This window comes from Crocodylus siamensis, chromosome 9, assembly GCF_052110815.1.
Source record: "Crocodylus siamensis isolate JL-2025a chromosome 9, ASM5211081v1, whole genome shotgun sequence".
Classification (NCBI taxonomy): Eukaryota; Metazoa; Chordata; order Crocodylia; family Crocodylidae; genus Crocodylus; species Crocodylus siamensis.
This window is the reverse complement of record NC_143403.1, coordinates 1,669,902-1,685,793: the sequence shown is the minus strand read 5'-3', so window position 1 is coordinate 1,685,793 and position 15,892 is coordinate 1,669,902. Positions and strand designations below refer to the sequence as shown.

At 56.9% G+C, this 15,892-nt stretch overlaps 1 protein-coding gene across 3 annotated transcripts in view; it reads left to right on the top strand.

Moving 5' to 3' along the window:
• The window catches only part of TANGO6 (transport and golgi organization 6 homolog), a 54,662-nt gene that overhangs the window by 25,089 nt on the left and 13,681 nt on the right, over positions 1–15,892 (top strand). For all 3 annotated transcript variants that reach the window (XM_090062316.1, XM_090062315.1, XM_090062317.1), the window contains 3 exons: positions 1,851–2,402; positions 3,358–3,415; positions 11,592–11,744. In XM_090062316.1, the coding sequence (XP_089918442.1) occupies positions 1,851–2,402; positions 3,358–3,415; positions 11,592–11,744 (763 nt within the window). The remainder of the gene's footprint in view (positions 1–1,850; positions 2,403–3,357; positions 3,416–11,591; positions 11,745–15,892) is intronic.

The window sequence follows — 15,892 nt, the reverse complement described above, 5'->3', positions numbered from 1 at the left end:
ATAGTGTTTCTCTATTGAGATGGGCCTAAAACGGTCTGCATCAGTGATGCCTGATAGGAGACCTGCTTGTCAGCAGCTGGGGCAGCCACACTTCCTTTCCTGAGGAGCAGCAGATGGTATCTTGGCCCTTGCAGAGATACCAGAACGGAGGTTATCACATTTAGGCTGGTCAGACAGACCACCTCTCATTGATGCAGGTGCTTGTGTCTCCTGGGAGTCCAGGCTGGTGGAGGGGCTGGGCTGGGCATTCCTGATGGGAGCTGAGAAGTGATCCTTTGGGGTTTGCAGAAGCCCTGGCCTGCTTTTCCCCTCCCCACTCCCCTGCCCTAGATCTGCTCCCTTACTGGTTTCCTCCAGGCTCTGTACTGCATTGAATCAAGACATCTCCTGCTCAGTTCATTTTCTGTGATATCCTAAACCAGTGGTTTTCAACTTTTTAAATTTGCAGACCCCTAAAAAATGTTGAATGGAGGTGTGGACCCATTTGAATGGTAACTATGGGTGTTCATATACCTTTGAGTGATTGCAGCCATCTTTCCCAGACCTCTTAGACATAGTCTGTGCACCCTCAGGGGTCTGCAGACCACAGATTGAAAACCATTGATCTAGACAATTTCCCTTCCCCTCCCCAACTCAGCATCTTCCCTGGGTGCTGAGGCCCTGGCAATGGCTCCATTGAGGCATTGGCCCCAAGTGAGAAATCTGCTGTAATTGTCATGTTTGTTGGCTAATAACCCAGCGCTTTGCTCTGTTTTTCACTCGTTAAATAACACTTACAGCCTAGCATGAAGTGCCTCATTTTCCAGCTCATGTTCATCCCCAGATGATCTTTTCAGGGGAAGTTGACCTGGTCTTTGTGTTTGATAATGACCCTGTGATTGGTCTTGCTGCCAGCTGTGGGGATGGTTGGCTTCCCATGGATGCTGAAGTCCAGGGCATCCTTTCTCCTGCCTGATGACACGGGGGCTCTCAGCCCCTCTCTTTTTGTGTGGAGGCGTCAGGCAGGTTGAACCAGCAGCTGCTTCCCTGTCGCAGCCAGAAAAACATGAACCAGAGATTGACTTGAGCCTGAGCCTCAAGTGCAGCAGATTCCTATGTCCCATCCCCATTCCCCCCCCACTTATGGGAGCATGCCGCCCATCTGCGCATCGCCATCTGCACTCAGGGAGCCTGGCCCTCGTCATGCTGCTCCTCAGTTAGTGGATGGGCCTTGCAGCATGCTCTGTGCAGTCGCATGTGCAGGTGTCAAGATGCCTGACTTGGGAACAGCTGTGTGTGCAGCTGGACTTGCCTAGCTGGTCATGAAATCTCCCATCCTGTGGCTTGTTCAGGTCATGTGTGTTCTTTGTATGTGCTGCACTGAGAGCCAGGCCCATGTGGAGCCCAGGAAGGGCGTCCCTCTACTTTGCAGAGCTTGTGCTGGGCTGAGCTGGCTGCGTGCAGGTTGCAGAGGACTCTGGAGAGACCATGGCAATGGCAGCTTTCAGCGCATGTGAGCTGCCATCTCGCGCAGCCTGACCAGAGGAACACCCATGCAGGATGCGCTCTGGGTCCTCTCCAGCCATGTTACCCAGCAGGGTGATGGGGAGCTGTGAAAGGCCACAGTCCCACCACACCCAGTGCTCGCACCTGCCAGCTCTGGGCATGTTGTTGTCTCCGCCATCAGTGCTGCGTGCTTACCAGAGTGATGGTTTCCTAAGAGGTCCTGCTCCCTCATACAGCGCATCCCAGCACTCCCTCCCTCCCTCTGTGCACTGGCCCAGGGGGATGTTCTCGGGAGCACTCTCAGCCAGGGCATGCACGTCTGGGTCTGAGGCCGTGCAAGTGCTCTTCTGCCTTCTCTTTTCCAGCTCAGGTCGAGCGACTTTGCTGTCCTGCAGCAGCTGGTGCCCCTTCTGGAGCAGGTCTCCTGTATCCACCCTGAGCCTGTCATCCAGGAGCTCGCTGCCGACCTGCGCATCACAATCTGCACTCATGGAGCCTTCTCCACCCACACGCTTGGTGCGGCTGTCCAGAGCGCCCTGAGGAAGAAGCCAGGACTGAGCGGGATGAGAGAAGCGACCTGCGCAGGCCTTGCAGAAAGCCCTGATGGCCAGGCAGCTGGGACTAGCACCGGGCAGCCATGCAGCAGTCCAGATCCTAGCCACGCACGCAGCAGCATGTTTGCTACCCCCAGTCCCAAAGAGCAGACCAAGGAATGCAGTCTAGGGGGAGAGCGTCCTGCTGAGAGCCCCGGGGCAGGCCACAGCACCCGTGGACAGACCCCACAACAGCTGCAGGAGCTCCTTTTTGCTGCCTATGACCCCGATGTCCCAGCACGGGCAGCTGCCCTGCGGAGCCTGTCCCGCCTCATAGAACGGAGGGATCCAGAGGCCCTTAAGATACAGGAGAAACTCCTCCAGGTAGTCACCACTCCCTCCAGGGCTTGCTTATAGGTGGTGTGCAAGACATGTGGTCCTGCCCTGGCTCTCCCTAGTCTCACACTTTGTCTTCACACTTATAACATGACAACACCTGTGGGGTCCTGCAGCTACTGAGGGGCTCCCCTCCTCCCCCCCACCCCACCCCGTGCAGTCTATGAGCATGAGACGCAGTGATTTCCTCCCCCTCCCCTTGCACAAAGCCAACATGCCTGGTCGCTGACTTGTCCCAGGCAGCTGAGGTCCCTTGTGCGTTCTGGAGCATTGGGCCACTCTTGCCTTCCTCGCAGCAGTGTTACCTGTGAGCATGGCAGCAAGGACTGGGGCCTCAGACCTTTAGCCTATGCCATGTGCAGACTGTGATGCTGAGAGAATTGGTCCTCTGACAGCTCAGTGTCCTCAGTGGGCTGCGAGGTCTGAAGCCTCCTTACAAGGATGCCCGCTGGCAGAAGCCTCCTCCGATGTGCTTGTCCATCATTGCTGGCTGCAGTGGCATGTGCTGGGCACGGGAGGCAGTGGACAGCTGCCTGGCCGCAGGTTTTAAAATGCCAGAGCCCCTCTTGCAACGTCCTGTAAACTCCCAGCCCACCACCGTGGCAGAGGAGAAAGATGGCTCCCCTCTGCTGGAAGCTGCAGCTGCCTCTGAGGTGCTTAAAGTCTAAACTCTGCTGCCTGCCTCCCCCATGAAGTTGCCCCACTGCTACCAGTACCTGCAGCTGCCACAGGTTTTGCAGTTGGCTGCAGGAAGTGGGACCAAGCAGGGTGAAGGAGGCACAGCTTGTACAGTCCTGCTGACCACTGTGGGCACAAGGGCTCCCAGGCTTTCCTTCTGGGCTTTGCCGGGCAGGAAGGGGAGGGAGGCACGCTGCCAGCAGGCAGGACTGGGGCTCTGCTGAGGCTGTGCCATGGAGTTCACTGGGGCACATTGTTCTTTCAGGTTTTCCTGGAGAACATGGAGCATGAGGATGCCTTCGTGTACCTCTCTGCCATCCAAGGTGAGTGCAGGGCCTGGCCTGTGTTTTGTCTTCTTGATTCCCTTAGGGGCTGCCAGTTGCGTGCATCCATCCTAGTGGCTCCTGAGCTGATGTGTCTTCCACTACAGTGCTGCAACACCAGTGTTTGGGGAGGAGGTGGGAGAACCAAGCCCTTCTGAGGTCTTACCCCAGCTGTGCCCCTTTCTCACTCTGTAGCCAGGGATAAGCCTGTTCAACTCTGTGCCCGTCTCCCCCTCCTAGAGCTGGACTTTACCCATGGGAGTTGGTATCTCAGCAGCACCTTCCAGAGAAAGCTGCTGTGACCTACACGCATGCACCTTTCTCTTCTGGAGTAATGCAGCAGGGAATGGCCATAGGCCTGCATAGGCTGCAAACCATGAACAGCTACTTGGGATCAGAGAATGAACAGTCTTTTGCCCCTGGTGCCCTTGCAGTGAGCAGCTTTGGAGGACCTCCTCGTGACCTGCACATAGAGCAGCTGGTGCAAATGTAACTGGGTTCATCTGGCTTCTGGCAGCCGTCAGAGGGAAGCATCAGACTCCACAGTGTTCTCAGATAGCTGTTCTGCAAGGTTGTTCTCCCCCAGGCAGTGGTCAGGTTCCCTCCTGCTGCTCAGAACAGGCCTCATGTGAATGTGCGCTCTAGCAGGAGCGTCTGGGGATGGCTGGTTAACACCTGTATGGGGCAGCAGGGACAGGTGTTAATCCTGCCCATTCTCAGGTGACAAGGTGAGGAAACTGCGACATGCTCTTGGCAGAGATGTAGCAGCAGCAAGGTGGCAGGGGTCAAAGCCAGAAAAGCACGTGGTTCCCTCAAGTACTTAAAGCTGTAGAGCAGTAGCTGGAGCTACCCTGTCGCACTGCCAGTGATGGGCTGTGGCCCACTGCAGTGGGGAGAGAAGGAAGAGCAGAGACTGAGCAAACTGGGGGTGCAATTTGTTGAGCATGGCACTGTTCGTCACTCTGCTCTTCCACCTGGTCCTCTCTTTCTGCTGGTGCAGCTAGCTGCAGTAACCGAGAGGGTCACCTGCTGACCATGGGAAGCTAGCCACTTGCCTCGATCTCTAGTGACAGCGAGTTATGAACACTTGGTCTTTGTTCTGTATTTTAGGAGAAGCAGCAGTCTCCTGTCTTGCTGCACCTCTCCCCACTCTTGTTCTCATGCTGTTTTGCAAGGAGTTGCCACGTGGCCTGGTGTAATATCGGGGGAGCCATGTTCCCCCAGGTACTGGACAACTTCTCAGCCGGTCCACACGTGGATGGTTTCCACGAGCATCTCTGGGGATGCTAGGCAGGCACGGTTCTTTGGGTTCTGTAACCCAAAAAGGCAAAAACATCCCCAGCTCTCGCTCTGCTTTTGCAGCTTACCTCTGCCTTCCTGGCCCCAGTGAGTTAGGCTTCCTCTGGTTATCGCCAGGCTTTTGCCCAGCCTACAACAGACCTGCCTCCCTGAGCCACAATGGGAGGTCAAATCACTGTTACTGCCAAGGCATGTGAACGGGTCCTGATGCCACATCCACCAGGAAAGTGCAACTGCCCTACACCTTTGCCCTCCTGCCATGGGTCTGGCCCAGAAAACTCCTTCGCACACCAGAAAAAGCAGTCTGATGTGGGTTTGGGTTCCTTGTGGCAGCTGTCTGCCATGGAAGCTGCATGGTGTCCTGCCAGGGCCAAGCAGGTCAGTCTGGAACTCACAGTTCCTAGCTCCTGCGCACCACCCAATGTGACTAATGCACACAGTGGCATTGGTCCTGCCTGGGTTTCTGTGCAGAGGAGGAAAGCTCCCTCCTGCAAGCCGTGCTGGAGGGCAGCTCCCACGGCCAGTTACTTACCATTTGGCTTGTCCCACGCGTTCTGATTCCAACCCACAAATCACAGGCCCACTGATCAGCCACTGCACGCGTGCTCGTTGGCTTTGCTGACTTGCCAGTCCCGCCTTGGATTGACGTTCTGCTGCTCAGCACGTGCTGGGGATTTAATGTGCTCTCTTGCCCTAATGTCCTTCTTCCTGGGGAAGTCAGAGGCAAGCAGCAGTGGGGCAATCCCTTGGAAACCAGACATTTGCTGCTGGTGAAATGCAGGTGCCAGGCCCCTCCGCCTGTAGTTCAAATCCATGTGGTTTTGCTTGCTCAGGTCCTAGGGGTGGCATGGCCCCCAGAGCCAGTGTTTCATCTTTTCCACTTGTCTAGATGAGAGCTTGACCTAGAGAGCTGCCCTGCTATGAACGCACATGTAGAGATCCCACAGATACTGGCTGCAATGGAAATCACTGTTTCTTCTGCCAAGGCAGGCAGCATGGCTGCTGTATGGCAAGCCATGGGGCTTCTCCATCACAGTGACGGCAAGGCATACAGGTCGCAGGGGCCAAAGACCCCTGAGCTATGTCAGCACAGGCAGCAGAACAGTGACAAAGTAGGGTGCAGGCTGCTGTGTGCCTTGGTAGATCTACAGGGCAGAGGAAACCAAGCCGGGCTGTGGGACTTGGAAGCAGTTTAGCCACATCCCTGTGATAGTCTGGCTGCTTTGGCAGGCCCTGTGTGGTTACCAGGGTGCAGCGATATGCTGCACTAGTGTGATCGCACTGTCCCTGCATCTGCAGCGGGGCCACGCATGCTCGTTTGGTACCTCTTGCTGGTGGTGCGTAGCCTCTAGTAGGTGAGGCCTGGTGCTTGCAGCCCTGGAGATGCACCCATTCAAACAGCAGCCCAGATCACTCCTTCAGCAGAACTGCTGGTCAGGCAAAGGCTTGTCCAAAATTCCTTCTAAGCCAGGAGGTCCTTGCGCTAGGAAACACCCACTGCTGCCAGTGCCTGGGAGACCCAAAGTAGCTGGAATGAAGCAGGGTTTTTTCCTTCTTGTTCTTTCAAAAAAGGAAAGCTCTTTCCAACTAACCAGCTACAAGCTGTGCAGACATGTTTTACTGACACAGCGCACACAGAGCCTGCAAGACTGGCACTTGCTGCTTCCTAAGAAAAGCTGTAATCTGGCTATAGTCCTATTGTGTGGGACCCGTTTCTTATCTCCGCCCTAGCTTCTCACGCAGTGCTGCCAGGTGCTTTCAAAAGGTGGCTCTGTTTATTGGCCGAGCAAGTTGTGTATGCAACTGAAATCATTCGTCTAATAAGGACCTGGAAGCCTTTGCCCAGCACTTAGGATTTAGGGTGGCATTTAGGATTTAGAGGACAAAGCCTTGTGGACGAACCCTGGACTGAGACCATGCAGCTTCCCCCAGCAGGTGCTTGGTTGTGGCTGGTTGTATGAGAGCCAAGGCAAGGTGCTGTCAACTTCTAGAGCCAGCAGCATCACAGGTGTACAGTGCCCCTCCTTTCCCTCTCATTATCACTTCATTGCCAGGCCCTAACCCGAAGGGGTCTTGCCCATCTAGGGAGCCTCCTGCCAGCGGTTGATTTGGTGGAAGGCTGGATTGGTACAATCCTGTCTTTTAAGTCTCAGCCTGCTTTGCAGGTTGCTCAGCGATGCTGAAGTGGCAGGTTCTGCATCTCCGCTACACTCTCTTCACCTTTCCTATGATCACAGTGGAGATGAACAAAAGAAAGCAGCAGCTATCTGCTAGACTGGTATTTCCTCCTTGTGGCTTCAGAGTATGGGAATGTTGTGAGCCACTAGTGAGTTTCCCAGAGCCTCCCTCCCTCCCTCCCTTCCTCTGTTCCTTTTCATAACCACATGGCTGGGGTGAAGGAGAGAATCCAAGGAGTAAGCAAAGACCTTTTAATTATCCCAGAGCTGTCCTCCGCTGGGACTGGCCACATGAGCTCTAGGATGGCCATGGAGCAGCAGGCCATTGAGAGTGAGGAGCAGAGAAGGAAGGGGAGCAAAGTCAACAAACAGCCATGGTCCAGTGCTGCCAAATACAAAATACAGGGGTTGCTGAATACTTCAGTTGGGTCCTAAACAAAAGAAGGATCAGCAGCAGCTGGAGGTCATCCCTACAAAGAGGCCAGGCTTTCCGGTGATGGCACAGTTGGGAATGTCGTTCCAGAGTATCCAGGGACTGGCATTTTGGGCCAGGGACCTTCCTTGAAGAGCGGATAAATTGTTTCCACCGAATAGATTCGGCGCCTCTTGGCAGGTGGTCTTGCACACTCATCATACCTTGTCCTTTCCAAATTGCAACGGACCCTCACCCACACATCCAGCAACCTGGGGCCTCTCTTGAGGGTAACACCTACTGCAGCAGGGGCCCCAGCCCGAGTGGAAGGTGCCGTATCTCATCACGCAACGCGATGTTTCTCTGGGCAGGTCCACATGTAAACATTTTGCTGGGAATTAGGAATAGGGAAATACGTGTGTTCTACCCAGTGCACGGTGCTGACAAAGCCCAGGCCAGGCACTGCTTACACCTGCAGTGGTCTCTGTAGCAACTTGAAATGCCTAGAAGTCTGCCCTTCTCCCTCTGGCACTTGGTCCAAGTTGCTAACAGACGCCTCATCCTGCTGCACTGGTTGAAGCTAGTGTGTGTATCCAGGTTGTTCTGGTACTTGGGTGTTAGTTCTACCTCTGAATGCGGCACTCTGTGTACATGGCAGGGGCATTCCTGTGTATCACGGGCTTTTGGGGTCAGGCAGCATATACTTTGGGAAGGGACTGTCCTCATGCAAGGGGCCAGGTTCTTGGAGCACTGAGCAAGCCATTGCTTAGACCGTGCATAAGACCCGAGGAGGAAAATCCCTGCAGAGCATGCGTCTGGTTACTCTGTGTCTTGGCCCCCTCTGCAGTGCAGCAGAAATCCTAGATGAAGCAGTGCGGGGTGGATGAGCTGTGCCCCGGAGCATGTCAGCTCACGGCTGAGCCTGAGCTCACGAGAGCCCCAAGCCCCGGCTTGTATCCAGTCCCTCCTGCTGGCTGGGTGAGGGGAAGGAGACGGAGGAAATCCAGCAAAGGCTGCTTTGTCCTGATTGATGCAATGGAACAGGCAGCCTTCAAAACCAGCTGGAAAATGAGGTTATCAATATGCCTTCCCCTCTCTGCCTGCATGGTCTTGAGCGCAGCGAGGTTCTCCTTGCCCTGCAGGTGAAATGCAAGCGGCTGCTTAAATAGTCTTCCAGTGATTAATGTGCAGTGTGCAGCTGCTCACCCAGTTGGCAGCCCAGGTACGGCTCTGATTAACCTTGACGCAGGGCTGAGTCACTGGCTGTGCACAGAAGCCCACGCTGGCTAAATTAGGCAGTAGTGGCTGTGGAGCGCTGGGATTGCCCGCGGGAGGCAGGGCAGAGGGCAAGAGGAAGTAACAGGCACTTGACAGGGTTCCCTGCTTTCCTTGAGGGCCACTTGCTGCTCCTAAGGCTGGACCGTCATCCCGGCGTGCATCCTGGTGCTGGAACCGGAGCTGTGGTCACTGTTAAATGGAGCGAGCCCACTGCACCCCTTGGAGCGATGGGGTGGGAGAGGCTGTTTGGCAGTGCTCTGCTGCATGGTGGGTGGGAGCTAAGTGCAGTCAGTGTGGAGCCCCTGACCACCCTGGTTGAAGGGAGAGGGCTGCAACTTTAAGAGACCGGGTAGGGAGCTGGATGTACCTTTCTCTGCCTTCCCCACTGACTCAGTGCCTGGCACAGCCAGGGACTCTTTCCACTGCTGTGCAGTTTTCCCTGACAAGTTTTATGACACTGGTATTTCCAGCCAGGAATAAGTTTGCAGGCCCCAGAGCTGCAGATCCTGGACAGAGGCTGGCTGTGCAGGCCCTACCCTGGCTCCCAGGACTCTGCTGTGGTCGTGACACTGTCTTTTTTTCCATCCGTCTTGAAGTGTCCTGACCCCTTGCTCCTCCGCCTCCGTACGGCTTTGTAGCACCTCCGTGTCCCCCAATGTTCAGATCAATCCAAGAGCGAGCGCGCGCCTTTTGGGGACCATGCTTTGCTGCCCTCCAGTTCTCTGCCACTTTGGGCCTCCAATATAATTCCCCCTGAGGAGCCCTCCTGGCCCCTTCTTGTGATTTCTTTTTTTAAAGCCACTTCTCTGCGTCCGCCTGACCCTCCTGCTGACTGCAGCCAGGACCTGCAAACCAGAGTGATCTGCTGTAGCCTGTGCTCCTGAGCTTGGTTCTCTGATTAAAACAGCTGATGACAGCTGGATGCATTTGACTATTGGACTAGTTCCCAGGCCCTGCCTGCAGTAGGGTGCCCGTGTTCGGATGGGCTCTGAGCCGCTGCCAGCCTCGGATCGCAGCAGAGACCTTGCAGACGACCAGCAGCTATGTCTGAGCTGCCTTTGCCTGAACGCAGCTATCCTGCATTTCTCCCCGCAAGTATCTTGCACTGTGTGATGCTTGGCTTACTAAGTAGGTGCTAAGTCAATGGGTATTAACCAGTGCTAATTAGTGGACACCTGCTGCCAACTGTTAATTAATGCATCTTCCAAACTGGCATCCAAGTTGCTAGCCTGCTAGCTACCCTTGGCGTCTTGGCTCAGTGCAGGGATTTGAGTAGAGCTGTACAATGTGCTCATAACCAGGTGGGGTATGAGCCGCTGCCTCAGTCTAGAAATTAAGCTCGTAGTCGGAGGGAAATCTCAGCAGCTGTGGTCATGCGGGCAGCACAGAGGGGCATAAGGCCCCGGGCCAGTGAGAGGTGCAGAGGACGCAGCCTATTCCATGCATCGGCAGGCAGCTCAGCCAGGGACGATGCAGCCCTGGCCACCGTACCTCCAGGCGGAAGAGGAGGGGGATCCCAGCGGGCACAGGGAGCCGCAGCTAGCCCCGTCTTGTGGAGTCTAGGCAGGGGCCTGTTTCTGCCGCCAGCCTGGGGGTGTTTGGTGTTTCTTTAAACCCCGGCTCCTGGAGTGAAATCGCTAGATCTCGGCTTCTAGCCCTGGGTAAGGAGAGTGGTTAAGCCAGCCTCGGGTTTGGGGCTTGGCTGGTGATTTCTGAGCACGTGCAGTTGGTGCCCGCAGCTGCCAGTCGGCTCACTACAGCACATCAGCCCGAGGCAGGTCTGAGGTGGGAGCCTCCGGGAGGGGCCGAAAAGGGTTGTTGGTTCAGTGTGGCCTGGCACTCGAGTGAGATGGGCTTCTTGGGAGCCTTTGATCCCTGCACTTTTCCCACGATCCCCATGGCGAGGCAAGCTCAACTGAAATGGATCTCGGCTGAATGAAGCTAATCTGTCCCCAGAGCTTTGCAGAGCGCTATTCAGCACAGCTCTCGGCGACACCTCCCCTCGTCCTCGTGCGTTCTGAACCAGGGTTTTCCCCGCCGGCCTCTCCCCCGCAAAAGCCTGGCCATGGATGGGGACTTCGGCCCCCTCCCTGCAGGCAGGGCGGCCGGGCGCCCCTTGGCTAGCAGGCCCTGCACCACCCTAGAGCGGGCGACGCGTGTCCCCTTCCCTGGCCACCGGTGAAAGGCTCTGCTAGCTCAGCCCGTAGGACCGCAGCTGCCTGTCGTTTTCCCAGGTTGATACCGATCACAAGACGCCTCCACGCACAGACACAGGCGCACCAGGAGCCGGGGGCTGTCTGGGAGACTGGCAGGCATGCTGATGACGTGGTGAACAAAGGCTATTGATACTCCATGAGCTATCACCTGAGTATGGCTAGGTTTCCCACAGCCTGTCCCTTCCCACCGCAGGCAGTCTTCATTTCCGGATCCCACCCCCCATCTCCTTCTGTGCCCTGGTGCGTGCCTGCGCGGCCCTGCTGCCGCCGTGCAGAGATGCGTGGATGACGGCTATATCCGCCTCAGCCCCTGTGTGCGGAGCAGTCTCTCAGCGGCAGGTAGTGGGGGAAGGGGAAGCTCTGGTGGGAGCCGTGTTGCTTTATGGCTCTAATCAGTCCCCAATGGGGTGCCCTTCGCAGTTGCCAGACCTGTTTTCCTGCTCCTCCCACCTGCACTGATTACCCTCTGGGCCGGATGCTCTTAGAGGTTTATTGGCCATGGGAAGGAAGTGGGAGCTGTAGGCTACTGCTGAATGGCAGCCTGTTGCCTCAGGGAGGACCTGACCTTCCTGGTGAAGGGCAGGCCCCTGGGAGGCAGGGGAAGCTCTGAGCAAAGCAACAGTAAACTCAGCTGGGACCTTGGGGCTTCTGTCCTGGCATACAGAGGGATGCTGGGGTCCCTCTGTACGCCAGCCCTGTCTGCAGCCCCTCTCTCTCCTCAGCTACTCTCCCCAGTTCCTCTCCCCCCATGAGCTCTTTATTTTAGATGGGTTGCCCTCTGTTCTTCCCTCTAGGTGTTGCCCTCCTGTCCGACATGCATCCAGAGACAGTCCTGCCCAGCCTGCTGGCCCAGTATGGGGGCACGGCACGGGGTACCACAGGGACCCAGACCGTCGAGACCCGGATGAAAGTCGGGGAGGTGCTGATGCGAGCGACCCGGGCGCTGGGTGAGTCTGTGACGGGGTGGTTAATACAATCATTCTTCCCCAGCTCCGTGCTAGTGCACTGGTGCCTGCCATAGCAGCAGGTGTGCCCAGCTGAGGGTCATGGTGGCACATCCTAACTGAGGCTGTTATATGCTGTGCTGCAACCAGGCTTGTGGTGGAGGATCTAGTCTGCACGCACAAGGTGACTGCCCTTGCACAGCGCTGCTCAAACGTTGCTCAGGTGCACTGGGCACTTTCTGCTCTCACCCATGTCCACAAGAATAAAACCTGCCCATTCCCACAAACCAGGCCCAGGAGCAACCTGGGTCCAGGCTTGTTCCCCCTGTGTGTTAGCAAATGGACCTGTATTGTGTGCAACACAAAGCCCAGACCCAGTAGACTCATCCCCCTGGTCCTTTCCCCCACATCTGCAGGGCAGTACAGGCCTGGCAGACTGCCCAGAGCCTATTGGACTTGGAGCCAGGACCTGGAGGCTCTTGTGAGGAGCAGCACCCCACCAGCTACCACCGCTTCCAGCTGAGCCCACTTATCGCTGCGGTAGTGGCGTGGCTGTGGAGTTGGGAAGAGAGGGTTGCCCTGGTGTAGCAGGCTGCTGTGCATCTCAGGCCCTGGCACAGTGGACCCCCAGCCTGCCTCAAAGCCTTCACACCTCCTGTCACAGACTGGGCACCAGTCCCATCACTGCACCCACGAGCAGATTGCCTGGCTCTTTAAATAGCTGCTGGCAGGAAGGTTGGCCGACGCTGTGTTGTAACAGAGCTGGTATTTCTCCCCACTGCCTCCGTGTACGCCCCAGCCTGTTGCCCACAACCAAGTCTGAAGGAGAAGCCAGGGGCGGCCTCGTGGATGGTTGAGGCTCGTCCAAGCTTCCATGTTTCCCTGGGGACAGGAAGGTTTGGGCAGGATGTGCTGTTGTGTTTGCCCCACACCTGCCATTCACCTCCAGCCGACCTGTGACTTCGGCAGCTGAGTCATGCAGTTGCTCAAGAGAGCGCAGAGGCAAGAGCCCAGACACCAGACTGGGGATGCTGGACCTCGTCCCCCGCGAATGCCTCGGCTGTGCTTTGAAGGGGGCATTGGGAGAGGCCTGGGGACACAGGCCTGAGGGCTCACTTGGAGCTGGACGAGGGGGTTCGGGCAGCTGTTATGACACAATTCATTGCAAAGTGCTTCCTCCCCCTTGCAGACTGGGCTAAATGGATGGAGTCTGTGATGCCTCTATCCAAGGCAGGAAGGGATCAAGGATCCCTGTGCTTTTTTTGCCCTCTGCGAAGGGGTCTTGGGCTCTGGCTGCTGGATGCAGCAGCCCTCCAAGAGCCATCCTGCAGGGTCAGAGGGAGGTGGCAAGAGCAGTGCAAGGGGCCCGTGACTGGGCCTGTTTCCCCTTACAGCTTCTCGCTGGCCCAGGGAAGCTAAAGCCATCCCCTTTGGAGCGCTCCAAAACCCTCTTGGGGGTGCTGGAGCTGGCTGCTATGGGTTTGGGAGAGGTCAGCATTCCCCATTTACCCCATGGCTGCTGACGCGGGGTGGCTGAGAGTCCTGCTCTCAGGTCTTTGGTGGGTTGAATCGTAGCTGGAAGCAGACCCGCACCAAGGTACCTCGGAGCTGGTGATGCAGCCAGCTCCCACTAGAAGTGCTGTGTTGTCCCCTGCCCAGACCTGGCCAGGAGAAGCAGAGTCATTTTTTGACAGCAGAGTTTGTCACCTCTGAACGCTGCCGCCTGGCCCAGCTGAGCCCTCAGGACGTTGTGATCCATGTGTGGCATTTACTGCTCCCTAATCCCCTCGCCTGTCTCGCAGGGGGTCGTTCAGGAATTACCTATCTGTCAACAATGTGCTGTAAACCTGTTGCATCGCCTGGTGCTTGCTGGCTCCCCAGGATGGAAGCTGGGAGCAGCTTGTTGGGACATGAGGGCAACTCTGTGCCCGGGGGTTTTGCTTCAAACGGATCCTGGTGCTGCTTGGGCAGCTGCTTGTCTGTGCCAGCTTTGTCTGTGCAGCTAGGAGATTTGGGGCTGGTAGGGACCAGCGCTGCCTGCTCGCTTACACTTCCCCCTTCCCTCCCGTCGCTGCTGAGCTGAGGCTCATCATGCAGCAGAAGGCATCCCTCCCCCTTTGTGGCACTGACTTGACTGTGCTTGGGGTTGATTGTACTTAACTCTTTACTAAGTTCCCAGCTGCTCCAGCTGTTTGCCCATCTGTGTGTGTTCCCATTTGCCTGGCATCGGGCATATCTAACCATGCAGCTTGGGGCTGCTGGGAGGGCTGTGAGCGAGGCCCGCATCCTGCTTCAGCTCACACCAGCCTTATCTGCTCTGGGGGGGCTTTTGCACTATTGCCAGCGCCCCACGGTGCCCTTGGCTCCAGTGCCCTCGTGGTGCGTGTGGAGCTGCCAGCTGCTGCGGACCCTTTCGGGCACTACATTGTCTGCTCAGAGCAGCTCTGCCCAGCCTGTGTGCCGTGCTGTGTGGGCAGGCACCCAGCATCTCCCGCCGGCATTTGCCAGGTGGGAACGTGCTCTGCATTTTTCTAGCGGGGTCGGGCAGGGGGTTTCTGTAGCCTCGGCTTAGCCATGCGGCTTTCTGGGCATCTTCCTGGTTTAGTAATGTTAGCTCCTGAGTGGGTATTATCTGCGCTCATCTTCAGCACAGGTCTCCTTCCTGGGGCTGGGGAAAATTGTCTTCCACAGGCTGTTGTGAAGAGGCCAGCGATGGCTGTCGGGGCTCAGGGAGCGGCCGTCTCTTCACTGGTGTTCCTCCCCGACACTTTCCTTCAGACGTGGCTGTGCCGATTGCTGTTGGCTGGATTTACTGGGATCTCTGAGCTGCTGCTCCAGCCCCGCACAGTCCTGCCTTGACTTTTGCCTTCCTCCCTCCACGCCCTGCAGGGAGGCAGAGACCCTCCGTTGCTGTCAGTGTGGGCTCTGCAGACCCTTGGGTGGCCTGGAGTGTTTCACCCGCCGCTTCCCCGCTCTCCCATCAGGCGGTTTTTGCTATCAGGGGTAGGATTACACCTCTTGCGAGCTGGATTCCCTTAAATAGATATTCCAGCCTCTTTCCAAAAAACCACCAGCTGCGGGAAAATTCTTTTGGCTTGGAGACACGAGCTGCAGCTGGCAGAGGGCCCTGTCTTTAAAGATAATCACATAATTATACTCGGAGTGGCAGGGCGGGATATTGCTCCTTTTAAAAAAAAAATGCATATGTTTTTTCCTCTCCTGCTCCCCAGAGCAAGAGGCCTGGGTTGGAGGTGGCAGCCCTGGCCGAGAGCTCAGGACAGAGCGCGGGGCTGTTCCCAGTAGCAGACAGCAGGAAGGAGGGGAGGGTGTTTGGCCCGATGCAGGGAGCTGGATGGGAGGTGGGGTCTCCAGGAGGCAGGGGGCCAGGGACCAGGAACCTTGGACCCAAGGGAATGGTGGGGTCTTACGCTTGGGTCCTCAGGGGACTGGGGCCTTAGACAGCCCAGGTACCCAGAGAGCTGTGCTCTGTGCTGGGATGCGACCCACATGCCCCCAGCATTTCTGATCTCTTGGTATGCTCTGCCCCCCCAGCTACTCTGGCTTCAGCTTTAGTGCTTCTGCTGTCCTTTGGGGGATAGAGCCCCCCCGAGCGAGTCCCAGGGAGCCCTGCTGTGCCTGGCACGTCGGGACAGGACCAGGAACAAAGCTGGCAGGCCGGTGCTCAGGCCTCTCGGCCCTGTGGCACGCCTCCCCTGCACGATCCTCTGTGCTTTCCCTGTTGGCGGGTCCTGACTCGTCGAAGCATTCACAGAGCCCACATGAAACGAGCCTGCACTTGTAATTGTTCATCCTTGCGGTGCTCTCACGCGCTTTCACCCTGCGCTTCCCAGGCCGCCTTCAGTTGCCCCCTTTATGCACGAGTTGGAGCCCTTCCCTCTGCGCGCTCGTAGCGCGATGCTCTGGTGTCGGCGCTGTCCCCCAGGGCCACAGGTTTGCAGCATGCCTGGCCCTTGAGCAGTGCAGGGGGCTTGAGAGGCTTTTACGTGTGAGCAATTGCTTGAAAGTAACAGAGCTGGGGCTAGCTGGCTGGGCTGGGTGGGGACTGAGAATAGCCGTGAGGAGGCCCGATCAGCATATCGCCCCTGTGCTGTTAGCGCCTGGTCAGCCAGCACGGCTGGACATGAGCCTGT